The sequence below is a fragment of the Octopus sinensis genome, linkage group LG5, assembly GCF_006345805.1.
Source record: "Octopus sinensis linkage group LG5, ASM634580v1, whole genome shotgun sequence".
Classification (NCBI taxonomy): domain Eukaryota; kingdom Metazoa; phylum Mollusca; class Cephalopoda; order Octopoda; family Octopodidae; genus Octopus; species Octopus sinensis.
This window is the reverse complement of record NC_043001.1, coordinates 55696723-55716218: the sequence shown is the minus strand read 5'-3', so window position 1 is coordinate 55716218 and position 19496 is coordinate 55696723. Positions and strand designations below refer to the sequence as shown.

Below are 19496 nucleotides of genomic sequence, written 5' to 3'. Positions count from 1 at the left end.
TGATGCAAATTCTTCTTCATAGTGATATGTTTAGTAGGGGTGGAATATTGCAGCAGTAAAAAAAAAAAAATAACAAAAGCAAAAGCAATAATAACAAGATCATTCTAATCTTCTTAGAATAAAAGTGCAAATAAAACATTTTCAGAGATTTTTTTTTCCATCCTTGCTATGTTCATATCTTAGGTTATAGACTAGTTTTGTTTTTACATTATGTATGAGACATCAGCCATCTTGAAATTTGGATAGGGTTATCTTCTGCTTTCTTGAGTTCTATTTAGTTGTTTATTTTTTTATAGAGCCATTCCTATGAATAGATAAATATTTCTGTAAAAAATAAATGGCTGAAGTTAATTTGGAACAAACTAAATAAATGAGTATTTTACTGATTATATTCCTTAAACTCTCAACAAATCTCTCTCTCTCTCTCTCTCTCTCTCTCTCTCTCTCTCTCTCTCTCTCTCTCTCTCTCTCTCTCTTTATATAGGTATATACTGCACATATACATGTATGCATACACACACGACATGACACACATGCACACACACACACACACTCACACATAAACACACACACATATAAACACTGAGCATCAAGAATTGTTTAGCTGAAGACAGCAACAAAAATCTTTTGCTGAAAGAAGTGATAGCAGATGAATGAAGTAGCATGGCTTATGTAAGACCTGATAACAGCAGTGTTACAGTATGGTGTGTTTAAATGAAATATGAGCCATGAAGGTTAAAGGAATGAATCAGAGAGCATTTAGAATTAAAATATTTTTATGGTGTTTTACAGTAGATATGTTAGTGTGGTTAAAACAAAGAGATAATGTGCCTGTCATGTTGGTGGATGTGAAATGAGAATCTAATTAGTTGTGTTTTAATAAATTTGGTCATCTGCCTATCTTTTTACTTTGGCATATTTGTAGCATGAAGTTGAATATAAATTACCTCATAAACTCTGAAGGGCTTTCAAAGGCCAATGCTAGGCTGTGGTTTCAAAGCAATTATGCTATATTGAGAGAAAAACCAATCTTCTCCCTTGTCTGATGCCACTCTGTCTCTGATAACATTCCTAAGTATCTGTTTTTAGCTATTTCCGAGAGCTAGATGGACTGGAACATTGAGGATTAAATGTTTAGCCGAAATGGACATCAATATTCTTACAGTGGATAAGGCAGTGAGCTGGCGGAATTGTTAGCATGCTGGGCAAAATGCTTTGCAGCATTTCATCTGTTATGTTCTGAGTTCAAATTCTGCCAAGGTCGATTTTGCCTTTCGTTTTTTGGGGGTTGATAAAATAAATACTAGTCAAGCACTGGGATTGATATAATTGACTTACCCCTACGCTGAACTTGCTGGCCCTGTGCCAAAATTTGAAACCAATATTCTTACAGTCGATTTTTTTGTTATAGACTTATGATGACATTTTAATGGATTTAGTACTGGGGAGAATCTTACAGATGTAACTACTTGGCTCTGGCAGTCTTCTGTTTGATCCAGAACCTCTTAGATATGCCAACAGTAACTTGACCTGCTACAAATAGCTGCCAAATCTCCCTTAACCCCTTAGCATTCAGATTACTCCTGTCAAAGTTAACACTTATTTATTCACATTTTTCTGAAATAATCATACATTATCTCATAACTTCAAGATTTCAATGAGGTGATTGTTTATTTTTAGAATGACCTTATAGAGTAGGTGTGAACCTGTTTGAACATAAAACTAGTAGAATATTTTAGCTGGATATGGCCTTTTGAAATGCTAAAGAGTTAAGCCATACCCTATCCTATGTTTCCTTTTCTTAAGGTAGTTAGGGATTTTGGCAGTTATGAGGGCATTGAATAGAATACCTTGTGGTATTTGTTTTGCTTTTTTGTAGTCTTGACTTCAAATCCTGCTAAAGTCAACATGTATTGTTTTGAGATCGCTAACATGACAATCCAGAGTGGTAAATTGGTTGAATTGTTATAATGTTGGATGCAATGCTTTGCAGAACCTGTTCCAGTTCTGTGCATTTAAATCCCTTCACTTGTCAATGACTAAAAAAATATTTCTTTGTGGTGTGGCAAAATAGACAGTGCACGGGAAAATCCTTAAGTAAGTGTTCAAGTATTTCAGTTTATTTGTCTCAATGGCAGCACACCAATTGACAGGAGAGACTGCGATAGGACTTTTAGGTCTTGGTCAATCCCCCACCCTCACCCACCTCTCTCTCTATCTTTCTCTCTAGGGTATGATTTCCAGCATATGCGACTGCTATTCCTTGTAGGTTGGTTTGAAAACCTTTTAAAAGTTTAAAACACTAACTTAACCCTTTCGTTACCAACCCGGCTGAAACTGACTGTGGATCTGAGTACAAATATCTTGTTTTCATAAGTTTTGAATTAAAATCTTCCACCAAACCTTAGTCACAATTTATGTTCCTAACACTAGCTGAATGATAACTAAGTTATTTTATTAAATCCTTTGTCATATCCAAAATAATTGAAAGAAACCCAGAGCATCTCAAAATAAATACAGTAATGAAAGAGTTAATGATGACAAAGTTTATTATTTTAAAACCTGTCAGAATTTTTCGTTATTTTTGAAATTAAATGAAACACAAAAGCAGTTTGTTTCATTAAAAATATGATCATGACTTCAAAATTATCAGCAAACTCACCTGTTTACTCCTATATTTTAACTCGCTACAACACTTTCTTTTTTCTTATTTGCTCCTTTTTTGTCATTTTTATTTTCTCTTTATCCATCCATCTCCCTATCTTTTTCTTTCCTTTTGTCTCTCTTACCTTTCATTTCTATTCTTAGTCTCATTTATCTCAATTAACTGCATTTATTCTTACACAAGCTACACACACACAAAAAAAAATTGCTTTTGCACAGCTGTCTTTTATCTGAAATCATCACTTCCTACACAACACACATGCACACATATATATATGCATTTTTTATTTGTATATAAAACTAATAACAAGCTTATTCTACTCCTTGCTCAGGTGCTCACATAACTCGTTAATAAAGGGTAAAAGAGGGGACAAACAAAAAGCAGTGATAAGTCAAGTAAAGAAGCACTGCAATAATAGTGCACTGGATTAACCGTTTGGCATTTAAACTGGCCACATACAACCCAAATATTTTACCTGTTTTAAGTTCATATCAGTCACATCTGGCCTTTCACACCTACTCGACTACATCCATTTAAAACTAAACAGTTGGATCAGTGAAATTTCGAAATTATGAGATAGTGCTTGATTAACTCAAAACAGTGTGAATAAATAAGCATTATGTTTGACAGAATAATTTGAATGCTAAAGGGTTATAACAAAAGGACAGAAAACTGAAAAGTAAAATGCCATAATGAGGAAATGATGCACAGGTATGTCAGGAAAAGTGAATTTTTTTTGAAGGATGCAGTGTTTTGACAGCTAACAACTGACATGGGTGTTATATTCATGTATGTGCACACACGCTCACATAGATTCGTATTAAGCATGTGTGTGTAGATATATATATATATATATGCATATATATATATATGCACACATATATATGCATATATATATATATATATATATATAATATATATATATATATGTATATATATATATATATATATAAGTGTATTTTTCTCTTTCTGTTTTTTCATTATCTCTGGTTTTTTTCTTCCTTTTAATCCTTTTTGTTGAAGAGCATAGGCTCAAAATGTAAAGGCTTTTCCATTCTTCCTGAGCGTTAAACTAATACACCTGCTTGTTGTTTTCTGGAAATTTAAACTACATATATATATATATATATACAGAGAGAGAGAGAGAGAGAGAAATGGATAGATATATGGATAGATATAAAATTCATTATATAATTTCATGCTGATGTCTATTGTACCATCAAGTATACTTGCACATTCCTGAGGCATGACCAGTATTGTTATTATTTAGCCCTACTCTCATTGACATAATCAGAAGCTTCACAGCTGTGTCCTAAATGCAGAGAGCTCAAAAACCACATCATCCACATTGGAGCACTAGTGTAGCTGGGGTGAGTGGGTAGGAACTGTCCACCCTGGATGGCGCTTTTAAAGGAGTGGCACTTTTGGGTCTGCTGTAGGCAATATGTGTTTTTTTGTGGGATCCAGGGGCAGCAAACAGGAGGGTCACCCCAGGCAGCACGCACTCTAGTGACGCTAGTGCATTGCCATACATTCTAAGGTGGTATGGTGTAATTTGAGGGATATTTGGCTGTTTTTGCTAACAGATTGAGCAACCATGTAGAGGCTGCTTTGTTGACTTGTGTGTAGCATTGTGTCAGGAGTGTAGGAAAGTATTTCCGTTTTACTTTAGTGTTCCATGTAATTTGTGTTTGTTATATTTTCTAGTGTTGGTTATAGAATATGCTCTGTTGAGTAGTAATTGTGTAGAATGTGTGTTGCATAGGAGACTAGTTACATGCACTGGATGTGTTATAGTACTGGATGCCAAGCTATGTAACAGTATAACTATTATTTTATTGGGTGGTAATTGTATACAGAGACTGTTGTGTAGGAAGTGTATTGTGTAAGTAGCTGCTATTAGACTTGAAAGTGTCTTGCATAAGATGTGGGCTATGCCTATCAGAGCTATATTTTGAATTGTATACAGAATTGTGAGAGCTGGTATAGGTTTTTATGTTTTTGTTTATGATACCAAGTTACTATTGATACTGTTTTTAATTTCATATTCCATGTCCTACTTATTTCCATTTAAAGATCCTTGTACTTTAGTAGTAATGGACCAGAATGAATTGAAATGTCTTTTGAGTACAAAGATTCTTGTTCCTATCTTTGAGAATTATATTTAGATTGTTTTCCTAAATCTCCTCAGCAATCTGGACAGATATGCTCAAGTCTGTTAAACCCAAATCAGTGGTATGTACAGTGTTTAGTACATCTTTATACATATGTTTCTATCACTTCTCAGTTTTTACACCAAAATGTTGGTATATTGTTTGATACACATATCTATTGACTTGGTTGAGTCAGTGTATATATTAATATTTTATCTTTGTAAGAGTGAGCAGCTAAAAATAATCTGATGAATTTACTGCATCGGTAGAACTGGTGGAGTGTTGGTCAAAATGATTTATGATATTTGACTGGCTCCTTAGCATTCTCTGTTCACATCCTAGTGAAGTTAACTTTACCTCTCATTCTCCTTGGGTCAATAAAATAAGTAAGTAGAATCCCTGACTGGTGACCAGAGGAGGATACTGTCCTCTCAACCAATATGCTACTGTGGTGCCTACATGAATGAGCACTAGGAGACTATCACACCAAAGAAGACATGGGTGAAACAAAGACCTGATGTTGCCATGCCTTGACCTCAAGCAAGCTAAAGCCAGCACCATGGATTGGAAGGTGTGGAATAACATCATCACCAGAGCCTGTCATCCAGTGGCACCAACAATAAAATAAGTACCAGTCAAGGACTGCTGTTGATTTAATCCTTTAGTATTCAGATTATTCTGGCAAAAATGATGCTTGTATATTTATATTGTGCTGAATTAATCATCCATCATCTTGTAGTTTAGAGATTTCAGTTATGTGATTGTTTAGTTTTAAAATGACATCACAGGGTAGGTGTGAGAGGCCTGATCTGCTCAGTTTCAATATAAAACTGGGAGAATATTTTGGCCGGTTATGACTGGTTTGAATGCTAAGGGGTTAACCAACTAACTCGAGCTCAAATTGCTGTGCTTGTACTTAAATTAGAACTATTTTATGCTGGAAATGATTATTATTTTCATTGGACAAAATTGCTAGAGTTGAACAAAATTCCTTATGGTATTTTATTACAACACTTTACCTTGTAAGTTCAAATCCCAAGGTTAATTTTCTCTGTCATTCCTCTGGGATCAATAAAATAAAGTTCCAGTCAAGTGCTGACATCAAATTTAATGGACTGATCCCCTCCCATAAAATTTCTAGCCTTGTGTCTAAATTAGAAACAATTATTATTATTAATAATAAGATCCTATTGATTGAAATGTTAGACTCAGTTTTAGTTCTTGCTTTTAACCATTGTAAATTTACTAATGCTGTTAATGAAATTCGGAAACTGCTTCAATATCACAAATTTCTGCCTGTATAAATAAATCATTGCTGCCACCTCCAAGACCACCACTGTAACATCTACTACTACTATTATGATTACTATTACCACTACTTCTACCACAACAAACACCACTGCCCATCCCTATTAAAATCATTTCTACCACTACCACCACTACTGCTGTCCTACCCACTACCACCACCACCAACCAAACCTATTCCTCTGAGATTGCATGAAATCATCATTGTAGTTTGTATGTACCATACCACTGTTGCATTGTGTCCTTCCATTATATTCATAATCTGCCATCAAACCAGTATTTACATTATATGTCAGCACCTATTACATACATATTACTGCAGCATTACTTTATTTCCTTCTATTCAAACCACCTACCTACCATCACCTCTGTTCCCTTTTATTCTATATACAAAGTGCTCTGCAGCCTTCAGGATGTAACCTAAATTCTTTGAATGTGTTGACTATGGGGTATTAATTATGATGTATATCGTTTCCATAAAATTCACTTTAAGCTGTTTATATATACGTGTGTGTATATTATATATGTATTAATACACACACTGACACACACACACACAAACACTCGCATACACACACACATATATCATCATCTCTTCCTTGTTTTGCATTTGCTTTTCCTTACTGTCATGGGTTAGATAAATTTTTTTGAGTTAAAGCTTTGTTCATGCACTCAACCTTTGAAATATCAAATACCTCTACAACTATAGACATGTATGCATGTGTACAGAAGTCTATGAGTGTATGCTTATATATAATTCTACTTCCATATATATATAAATATATATATATATAGAACAAACTTACTTAGAAATGGATGCGTGCGTTCCGTCATATAATAACAAATTAATAAATAAAACATATGCATATATACATACATATATGTATGTACCTACATCTACATGTATATATACATGCATATATGGGTACAGGAGACTGTCAACATCAACATCTCTCAGGCATCATAACTTTAGAGTGCAGATGTTAATAAATATAGACATATACATGTGTATGCGCATAGTGCTGTGCATTGGAACTCAACACAAAATAACATGGTTGGAAAGCGAACTTAACCATGCGGCTGTACCTGCTCCAAAGTCTTGCAAGAGTCAGTGTTTAAACATACAATACATCTATGTTTACACACACAACATTGGACGACTAATCAAAGATACGTCTCTGAAGAATATTTCTTAAAGTTATTTTTTTGGGTGGTGGGGGAGGGGTACTTTTTGTTTCTTCAACTAGAAAAAAGAAAGTTATAAAAATGTCATTTAGAAACAGAAAATAATTTTAATTAATGTCTAAATGTACATGTTGAGATTAAATAAGTTTTCAGGCTTATTGCTCTCCTCTGTAACAGCATAATTAAAATACTGCAATGAAAACAATTTGTCTACCAGCTTTTCATTTAAATTCTAATGATAGATTCTTATAACATACATGTTTAGCCAGAAATTCCTATGTCCCATGTATTATTTCTCAAAGACTATTTAATTTGAAAAATAGATTTGCTTAGGCACAGGAGTGGCTGTGTGGTAAGTAGCTTGCTTACCAACCACATGGTTCCGGGTTCAGTCCCACTGCATAGCACCTTGGACAAGTGTTTTCTACTACAGCCTCGGGTCTACCAAAGCCTTGTGAGTGGATTTGGTAGACGGAAACTGAAAGAAGCCCATCGTATATATGTATGTATATATGTGTGTGTGTGTGTGTGTGTGCGTTTGTGTGTCTGTGTTTGTCCCCGTAACTTAGCAGTTCAGCAAAAGAGACCAATAGAATAAGTACTAGGCTCACAAAGAATAAGTCCTGGGGTCGCTTTGCTTGACTAAAAGCGGTGCTCCAGCATGGCCACAGTCAAATGATTGAAACAAGTAAAAGAGGGAGAGTTAGTTCTTTCTTTTTCTTTGTCCTTGTTTTTGAATTGATTTGTATGTATTTATTTTCTATATTCATTAATAATTTCTATATGTTGGTAGTATTTATTCTCAGAACCTAATTTTCAAATGTATATATACATGCACACATACATATAAAACTTTATGCACACATGCTCACATGCATGTGTACAACATTTTTGTGTGTGGTTTTCATGCACACTAGTTCTCTTTTTCAACTCTCTGAAAGCAGAACTAAGGGAGAGACTAAAGCTTGTATAGTTGACTTTGTTCCCACTTTTTTGTTTTGCCCTGGTAGCAAATAAATTATTATTATTATTATTATTATTATTATTATTATTATTATTATTATTATTATTATTATTATTATTATTAATTTCTTTTTTTGTTTCCTGTTTTACATCCTGTAGAACCGGGTTGAAGCTGTGTGCCTGAGGCACTATAGGCAAGATGTCACTTGACTGACAATACTCTCAGTATGATGTTTGACAAAAAATGCTCACCTAATGACTTGATTCTCCTGTTTATTCCTTCCTCTCACTTTTTGTCTGCCCTCTCCCCCACCTCTCTCTATTTCTCACTTTGTCTTGATCCTATTTTGTCTCTTTCGTTTTCTCAAATGTTCAACCAAGACAATGTGCATACAGAATGTTATGGAACTCGTGTCCCATCCAAATCTCAAGTCATGAAATTATATTACGAATTACAAATATATTTGCTCTTTGGCTAGGATAGTTTTATTTCTTTGTTTTCTTACTTAGTTCATTATCTGATCATATTTTTATGACATTTATTTAAAAAGAAAAAAAACCCCTAAAAAGCATGTTTCTTCATGATAATAAAAACACCATTCTTTTTTCTTCTTATAGGTATCAGTCAGATTTTGAAGTAACTATCCTGGAGACCCCCCCTTGCAACCAATGAGGAAAAATGCGTACCAGCACATGGCTTTTATGTGGGAGTATTATGATTGGCTTATTCGTCCAGATTAGCTCAGGTAAGCTTCTGTATTTTCCCTTCAGTCACCCTCAGTAACTTTTGACTGAGATATAAAATAATGCAACTTCTATTACTTTGTTCAGATTAACTCAGTTAAAATACAGGGTGTCACAAAACATTTGACATCATTTGAATATCTGAGTAACTACATGTCCTAAGCAAATGAAATTAAATAGGCTTCATGTTGAACAATAAGGGATTTATTTATCAAGATTCAAACAAACGATTCAGAGGGATGTAGGTTTTATAACTGATTTCCCAAAACTTCACAAATGTTCAGTATGTGCACTGCCTATGACATGACACACATCAAGTAGCAGTCTAACTCCTGCCAAATGTGCTGTAGCATGGCTTGTGTAACATTTTCCAGTGATTCAGTGATTCTCTTCTCAAGTTCCTTGAGACTTGTAGGAAGAGGTGGGATATATAGACCAGTCCTTTCACATAGTTCCATACAAGAAAATCATAAGGTGTCAAGTCAGATGAATGTGGTTGTCATTTCAACAGCACATTGTCATTATCACTGGCACACCTGATCCATCTCCTTGGTAGATTCTCATTGAGATAAGCCTGCACAGTCAGCTTTCAGTGAGGTGGAACCCCATCCTGTTGAAAAATGAATTTGCCATGCTCATTTGCAATGAAATAATCAAATAACCATTTCTTAAGCATTTGTAAATAAACATTGCCAGTCATGTTTCCCTCAAAGAAAAATAGTCCATAAAGACAATTCTTGGAGATTGCACAGAACACATTTACTTTTGGTGAGTCCCTCATGTGCTCAACTGTGGCATGGGGTATATTCTTCTCCACAAATGTAAACATTATGCTTATTAACTTTGCCATTCATCTGAAATGTGGCCTCTTCACTGAAAACGAGACACTTTACAGACTTTACACCTTCAATTTTCTCTTGTTTAGCAACACAGAATTGCTTGCACTTTTCCCTGTTATCTGTGTTTAAGGCTTGAATGTGCTGCAACTTATAGGGTGTTTTTCACAAACATTTCCTTACTACATGCCAAAGTGTTGTACAAGGAACTTGGATTTCCATAGATGCTCTTCTTACAGACTTTCTGGGGCTTCGCACAGATGTTTCCCAAACCTGATTGATGATATCTTCCAGTACTGGTGGTCACCCAGATCCCTTTGCCCTGCATAGACAGCCTTCTTCTTTGATTTTTTTGTGCCATGTCCAAATCTGTTTTCCAGTTGGTGCATCTTTATTGAATTTTCTTGAAAATACGCGTTGCACACTCTTGTTTGACTGTGATTGAGCATATTCTAACACACATAATACCTTTTCATTTCTACTGAACTTCATTCTTCACCCTGAAAAAAAAACTTAGGTTTTACACATTTTGTTAAAATTTGAAATCATTTGAGCGAGAATTAGCTATGTTATTAGGGTGTGAAATGATGTCAATATTTTGGGGACATCCTGTATAAACATTTTTTCAGTAAGAACCAACCATATTGCCTACTTTTTACAGAACCAGAAATCCTGCCATGGAAACCCTAAATTTTATTTTCAATCACTGTATTTGTAACTCACAACCATTATGTTGTAACTAACATTTTTTTTCTTAGCTACTCACAGACTCTGATACCTTCTCATTTGGCTCACATATTGTTCACATATCAGTAGTTATATCATAGTAGCCATATTTCTTTTTTAAAAGAGGAAATGCTTCTACCTTTCTTTACAAAGCTTAATTACACTAGATTTAGGTGTCACTATGAATCTTTGAAAATATTTAAATCTGACTTTTGCTGCACTTTTTCTTGGAAAGCATCCAAGAAGAAACATTTTGATACCTCATTTGTGAAATTCAGATGAATATTTTAGGAAATATGACAATTTGAATGGTCAGCAAATTGGTTGAAACTTGCCTAATTAGGCCTAAATGAATAATTAGCCATAGTTGTGATGTCATATCTTTGAAACTGAGGTGATAACCATCTTCAAATTACACAAATTAATAGTGTCCATGGAATAGCAGTTGCCTTCTTTTTTTGTTCAGATTCTTGAAAATGAAACTTTTTTTGGCAATTTTTAAAACATTTATGTAAAGCCTATTTTGTTGCATGTAACAAACAGTGGATTTCATGCTGCAAGTGTAAGCTTTTCAGATGTTTTCAAACCTAGCTAAATCCAAAAGTACAAACCAAGGACTTGAGTTTTGGCATGTTTGTTATAGATATAGAACTAAATTAATCCTAAGATTTTGGGACATGATACCAGTTCAATAAAATTTTAACAAACTATCAAAAATGGTTATGAATGGCTAATTTTTGGATCAGGATGATACTTAAGTTGGCTTTTCTCTATTTTAACAGGGAACTTTCCAATTTAATTACCACAATCTAGGAAATGGTAGGGGGAAGCATTTTTATGAAAAGAAATGTTTTGAAAATTTATAAACACTGTGTATATGGTTTTAGTTTGGATTATATATTTTTTTCTTTTTGTTGCTGTCTACTTTGAAACAATGGAATAATACCCATGACCTTTGTAGGCCTTCCCCTCCCATTCTGGTAAGGTTAATGTGGCTAATACCCATCTTTAATTTCTAAAGCTTGAGATTGCTTTGCTAACTAAAAATAGTTGCTAATTTTATTTTTATATTGTACTCTATTATGCAAGAGGTGGTATCGAAAGGTTCCCAGGCTTTTTATGATCAATAAAAAAATAACTTATTTACCCAAGTTTTAACATCATCTCATTCAAAATACCTTGAGCAACAGTACATCAGTCCCAGTATTCCTGCCAGTTTTGGAATCCAACCTGGGAGTCATTTTCTGTAAGCGAGTCAAGGACCTTCTGTGATTTGATCTGGATCTCAACAACAGTGTTAAAACTGTGACCTCTGAGCTGCATTTTCATCTTGGAGAAAAGATGGATGTCTGCAGGTGCTAAATCTGGTGTATAAGGCAGGTGTGGAAGTGATGCCATATTGTTATTGGCAAGAAACTTACAAAGGAAGAGAGCTTGGTGAAGAATCCAGTTCTTTGTGGTCCACAAATCTGGTTCCTTTCACCAAGTGTTCTCCTTCAGATGCTTCAAAACATCACAGTTGAACTCTTGATTGATGGTCTGGCCCTGGAGTGGGGTGGTGAATTCATGATGTACAATGCCACATTTCTTGGGTATTGCAGAGATGTTCCTCTGCTTTTGAAGCATCCATGCCACTCGAAATATTGTGTACAATCCATTACTTCATCACTGATTACCAAAGCATGTTCACTGTCTTTGTAGTAAACTTCCTAAGTTTTATGCAAAATTTCACCTTGGCCCTTTGTCCATGACAAAATTGCAGACTACAGCAAATGTGATCACAAAAACACAAATCTCACAACTTGTGAAGTAAACACCATGATGTCACTCAGCACACTGCCTCATGAAAGTCACTGCTAGCTCTCACTGTGCACACAACCATGTGCTGCCATCTGTTGGCATGCTGCAGATCTTGTCTAGGAACCTGTTATACCACCTTGTAGTCTCAAATATATAAAAGAAAAAAATATTGGATGGTCTTGGCCAGAACATTGTTGATTACAGATATGCTTCATTGGAGCTAATTTTGTGAAGGATAGATGACTGCAAAAATTGCAGGAAGGGAATTCCAGTGTGAAGCATTTATCAAGGAGGAGGAATTTGTGTGCTTTAGGAAGTTGTAATACAGTAAAGGAGGATACAGTTATATCGGCACAATTTTAATATCTAAAGGTGAAGTATATCTTTGAAAATGTTTGTCAGATAAACTGTATGTATTATATAAGAATAAATTGTACCTGGGACAGCCATAATTATTCCAAGGCTATGTAAAAGTACCTGTGCTGGCAACATGTAGAAATGCCTGTGCCAGTGCTACATAAAAGTGCCCATGTCAGTGCCACATAAAAGCACCCATGCCAATACTACATTAAAAGCACCCAGTACTCTCTGTAAGATGATTGGCATTAGGAAGGGCATCCAGCTGTAGAAATTATGTTAAAACAGACAAATGGGGCCCAGACAGCTCTCCAGCTGGCCAGTTCCCGTTGAACTGTCCAACCCATGCCAGTATGAAAGATGGACATTAAATGTTCTTCCTTTATTAAAGAAAGCAAATATTTGTTGTAGATTTACATGCAGTTTCTTACAAGTCAAGCAACTACAAAAAGAATTCCCTGTTGGCTGAAACTGTAACAATTCTTTTTCTCTCAACCAAGATGTAGTCAGTTTTTTTTTACCTGGATAATGTTATCTATGACTACATAATCCAATGTGTTTTATTTTTAGATAGTATGGTACAATTTGTAGAAAATTTACCTACTATTTCTAGCAGGTCAAGCAACCACATAGAGACCTTTTACCTCTACAACTACTCGCATTTATCTAAATTAAATCTAAATACAATAATTATGTTAGCCTGCCTATTGCTAAATTTAAATATAGGCTGAGTAAATTATTCCTTCTCTCTTCATCCACCTCAGAATTACATCACCATATTAGGAGACAATTGCTAACTAACAAACAAAGACTACTTGAGGTTTTTAGCATGTATATGAATACGGTCTTCAGTTCATGATTACTGCTTAATACAATCCAGAGATTAATTCCACTGTGTATGAACAGTGACAGAAATTCCACCAATAATGCCAAAGCTTGTTATGAATTATCAATATTTAGCTTTTAATATTGCAAAACAAATCATTTTATTCTCTTTTGTCACTTAGCTTCATAATATCATGTCTGATCATTTTATTTGCCCCATGTAGAGCGTTTATCTCATTCGATAACCTATAAAAGCATCAACATTCAAAATACCATTAATATTTAATATATCATTAATATTTCAATTTTCTTTGACAATATCTTTTGATTGCTTTTTACCCCACTCCCTCCCCTTAGAATTTCTTATGTTAATGAACTGATATAAAGTAAACAACACTTTTACTAACTCTTAACTAACCAACTAAACAGACTTTGGCTTTGAAGGGTTATTTTATTCAGTGCTGCTTATATCTCACTTTATTTAATCTTAGAACTATTTATTAACAAACCAAACATAAAAAGAAAAACAACACCTGTGCATATATGTATATATACATACTGTCATCTGAGAATTTAATCAATTTGATATTGTGGATTTTTATCCATCTATATCAGCTACCCTGGTGCAGTGATAGTAATGAATGAGAGAAAATCATTCTAATATTGAAGCCATTTCTACTTGGTAAAACAAGGAAGAAGACCCACCCAGTTGATGTCTCCAAAGGAAGCTTTGACAAGGCTCAGGTGGCTGGCTTTGAGGAATTGTTTATTCTCGACATCTTTAGAAAGCAACCTCTCCTTACATGTTTGGTCTGACCTTGAAGAATTGTTTATTCTTGACACCTTTAGAAAGCAGCCTCTCCTTACATCTTAGGTCTGCACTGAATTGGTGGCTTGGCAATTTCACACAAAAAGGTTACAAGTGGATATATGTTTAGAAAGCATCTAATAGGCATATTCAAAGAGTTTGTTTTAACTACAGCTTTCCGTGCTAGCATAGCTGTTGTTAATTTCCTGAGCATTACATTAAACTTTTAAGACAAGTGAACACTATATTTATGTATAAGCATTCCAGTTACTCTTTGTTATAACTAAGAGTCTAGTTGCAAACAACAGCTTTCTACTTTAATGAGACTCTAACCATGAGTGACTTCAGAGGGAAGTTAATATATCTGGAGAATTCCTTATTCATTCCACACCTGAAAAAAATTAGGAAACAGAAAGTAATCTGGTTTAATCTATCCCTCAATTTAGATATCACTTCAAATACCATTAGGAACTTTGTATCTATTGAAAGGTACCACTTTGTGACCCCTCATAAATATTGTAAACACATATTGTTAAGATTAGCTATTGTTGCCTAGATAACATTGCTTCCAGATTAAACACAACAACCAAAACCTGCATATACACTGCATCCACTCCTGCAAACAACCTACATTAGTTGAAATTAAGCCACTTCCTCACTAAAGGGATTTTGCCTTTTTAAGGCCATGGTATAGTGAACTACACCTGTTCTACTAGATAGTATTGTGAGATAATATATCAGGCTTAATGAGAGTAACTTCAAAAGACAGTATAAGCAACATCTGCTGTCCTTTATGATCAGGGACAGGATAAACTTTATATCCTTGTTCTGGCTTATTTAGGAGTCAAGGCTGTGGCTGCCCCCACCGTTCCACTATAACCTGGTGTAATTATGTAACTCACCTCAGTGGATTACATTATAACTTGTTTCCCAATTCAAAAAATTGCATATCCTAGAGCAACCTGTGACATTCCTCAGTAGAAAATTCAAAATAATCTATAATTGTTGTCACTGAGGTTCTTTTGTCTCGGGTCAGTTCTGACTGACTTGGAAAATAATAACATTGAAAAATCAAGAAGTTGACTCTTTTATCAATGAAAGTTAATCTCAACTAAGTTTCTTACCCTACACCCTAATAGTGCCTCCACAATTTTATAATGCTTCACAGTAATGTTTGCAGTAATCTTGTCATATTTTTCATCACATGACGCAGCACATCCAATGACAAGTTAGCTCACTAGGTACCTTTCAAGTAGAATGCGGTCAAGGCTTTGCTTCTCGTGGACATCTGATTTATTAGACATATGCTTTCTTCTTTATAAGACTTTGAGTAATAGCCGTGTAAACCGTTAACTGTTTATCTATAAATTTGTGTATGTGTAGGTTTGTGTGTGTGTGTGTCGGTCTGTGTGTCTGTATGAAAACATGTATAAATTGCTTAGGTTTATTTAGGCACATGAGGTACACAGGGGGAAAAAAAACATCATCAGAATGATCTGGAACAACCAAGAAGTCAGAAGAATTTGTATGAATGTCAAATCTGCAACAAGTTCTGTAAGTCGTTGGTAGGATATGTTCTCTCATCTTGTAATGTTGTGATACGCTTAATCATCCATGGCCATACTCATTTGATGGGTTGACAGCTATCACATGTATGTGTGTGTGTGTACATATATGTAATACATGAGTGCATATATATATATATATATGTTTGTAATACAAGTGCGTGTGTGTATGTATTTGCAATACATGTCTATGTATGTATGCATATATATATATATATATATATATATAATATATATATATATATCTTTGTAATACATACTAATCAGACCAGGAAAGTGACCTACTTTAACATTTTAGCATGAGTGACTACGAACTACTAGGTTATAGAAATTGATCTGATAGAAAAGTATATGCATGTCCAGTATCTCCAGTCAGTGCACTTAATATATGGCCTTTGTCAATCTCGCTATAATAAGTTACTGTCTAGCTGCGGAAAAATTGGAACTAGCTACAATGGATCAATATCTAATTGAAAATTTGCACTTATTATTGTTGAATTATCATCATTCAAATACCAACTGTACCTATCTCATCTTTTCTATCATGCTAATATTCAAGGCTTACTTATCTAATATATTCATCCATTTTTATGATGATTGGGTGAAACTTTAAAGGAGATTTTGTAGCTAATTGTTGCAGTTTAGACTGTGGCATGAAGATTGTTGTGTGTATTTCAACCAGCAGCTAAATCTGACAGAATCACTGTCTGGCTAAAAATTGGTAACTTGTGTATTGATACTCATTAGGTATTGGTAGATGGCTAGGGTAGAATTAACAACTAACGGTAATGAAATGTGACCTAGTTGGAAATTCCCTTGTGAAAGAATTGGTGGAATTTGTGCTAGAAATTCTTGCTTAGCTTGCAAAGTTACTTGTAATAAAGGAGTGATTTAGCTCTTATCCATTTTACTCAACTGAAATTAAGGTCAAGCACCAGTTTTGTGAAGACCTCTTGTGGCTGATAAAAGGATTAACTATAACTATTTTCTGTTTTATTTTATTTTATTTTTCAATATAACCATTAATATTTCTATACTAATTTAAAAAACAAAAAAGGCAAAGAGACATAACTCAAATGTTATACTGAAATTACATGTGAAGCTCTTGTACCAGAACACAATGCTCCACCCAGCCCATTCAAAAGGAAACATTTATTTCCCTGGCAGCATGTTTTATAGCATTATATTCTTAAAAAAAAAAAAATGGTGTAGCTTCCATTAGTTTAAAAATTGTCCATTTTATCACTGAATTTTATCATTATTTTGTTTTCTTTTTACTTTTATTTTTAAATATATTCTTTATACTTAATAGGACATTTCCCACTCTTTATTTCTGACAGCCATTAAAAATATTCTTTTTAAGATTTATTTTAAGAGAAGAAACCAAAAGTTTAAAAAAGAAAAAAACTAAGAAGGTGGTAGTGGAAGGGAGAGAGGCATAATGAAACAAAAACTTGTGGAAAGGAAAAAGAAAGAAAAAATCTGATCTTTATTCTGTTTTCTCTTCCTCTTCTTTCTCTTCTCTTTAACTTAGCTTTCACCGGAAAAAAGAAAGCAAGAAATAAAACCAACAAAAACAATAAAAAGGACAAAAAATTTTAAAGTCATCATCATCATTATTATTATTTTTATCATTATTATCATCTTTATTATTATTACTTTTATTTTCCTTCTTGTAACTATTGTCACCACCATCATCATCCTCATCATCATCATCATTTTTTTTCTTCATATTGAAATTTTTAGCCCATGTGTAATGCTATGGCAGGTCTATTGAAATACTTACAACCCCCATTGTCAAGATGATGAAGCAAAAGTTACATAGATTTCAATCATTAATTATTGATTAAAATCAATATTGTTTATTTCCATATATGAATTAAAAAATGCGTTAAAAATAAGAAGAAAAGCAAAAAACAAAACAAGATTAGCAAGATAGCAATCTTATTTTTACTGCAAGACAAAACTACAAAGAACAATAATGAAATGTAGTGAGAATGTTGCATTGTGGGTGAATTCTGTTGCAGGAAGGAGATTCTTATTTATATTCATCTGTATGCATTTTACATGGCAGAAATACATGTTGCTGTTGCTTAGCCTCAAGTTAGCTCCTATCAAGTTGACCTAATATTAAAATCAGTCCAGTCATTATTACTTTTTCCTCTCAATTCATCATCATCATCATCATCATCATCATCAAATGTCCATTTTCCATGCTGGCATGGGTTGAATGACTTGACAGGAGCTGGCAAGCCAGAGAACAGCACCAAGCTCCATTGTCTGTTTAGGCATAACTTTTACAGCTGGATGCCCTTCCTAATGCCAACCACTTTACAGAGTGGACCAGGTGCTTTTCATATAGCACCAGCACTGATAGGCCAGCATGTCCTCCCAACTAAAGACAGCAGTGTGTAGAGTGTGGTTTGAGGGAGATGTGGCTGTTGTTTCTGGCAAGTTCAGTGACCACAGATGCTTCCCCAGCTGATCATAAATTGATGTTAATGTGGTTGGAGTTATAATTGTAGTTTACTATACAGTCCACATAGTTCTGGATTCGATTATGTTGCTCAAATCTCCAGCATATGTTATCTACCATAGCCTTTGATCAACTCTTGTAATTATTAATGAGATTCACTTGGAAAAAACTGAAGAAGACCATACCTATTCTTGGGTGGTAAATCTTGCCTAAGGTGTCTTTCCATTTCCTCCTTTTTGCTGTGGATAAACAAAATACAGATCCAAGTACTGAGCCATTTTCTCCTCTCTTTTTCCTCCTTTTGGTATTGGCTACATTTAAGGGGCTGAAAAAGTACATTGACATTGCAATCCCACCATCTCTCTGTGAACACACTAAAAAAGAAAGAAAGAAAGAAAGGTGGTAAACTGTCTCCATCGTTAGCACTACCACCTGCCTCTCGAGTGCATTTAGCAGAGTCCATTCTCTTATAAGCTTTCGAACAAATCCTCATATTCCATAAGTTATGGTTTCTTCCTCTCTTTCGCCAACCAAAACTCAGTGATCCTACCAGAAAGTACTGGGTTCTGCCCAAGGAATACAAATACAATATTGTGCTGCAGTTGATGTTTTCAATATTTGCTTAAATATAGAAACAGATGATTGCACTTTAATATAGAATTCAGTTTATTTATTCATTTTATATACTGATTTCAAATTTTGGCACTAGGTAAGTCAATTACATCGGCCCCTGATACTTATTTTATTGACCCCGCGAAAGGATGAAAGGTAAAGTTGGCCTTGGCGGAATTTGAACTCAGAACGTAAAGACCGATAGAAATACTGCTCAGTATTTTGTCACCTTGCAACTTTCAGCAACTATCAAGACATGAACATGGACTTAATCAGAAACAGAAGGCTTCATTTTATCAGCTCTTAAGCAATCACCAAGCCAGCATTTTAAACGTGGTGCTGTTTCTGTCTACCATTTTTATGGGAAAACCACATTTGAGCCCCCCCACTATCTCCGGCTACTCCATGTTAACCTCAGCGGAGTATACTAATTGCCATGATTAATATCAATGTTTGCCAAATCATATGTCAAAAGT

The 19496-nt window shown here is 34.5% G+C and overlaps 1 protein-coding gene across 7 annotated transcripts in view; it reads left to right on the top strand.

Annotated features, from left to right (window-relative positions):
- Positions 1–19496, top strand: part of LOC115211793 (roundabout homolog 1) — a 703622-nt gene that overhangs the window by 102707 nt on the left and 581419 nt on the right. For all 7 annotated transcript variants that reach the window (XM_036503450.1, XM_036503452.1, XM_036503453.1 and 4 more), the window contains exon 2: positions 8890–9017. In XM_036503450.1, coding sequence (XP_036359343.1) covers positions 8951–9017 — 67 coding nt within the window. In that variant the 5' untranslated portion in view covers positions 8890–8950. The remainder of the gene's footprint in view (positions 1–8889; positions 9018–19496) is intronic.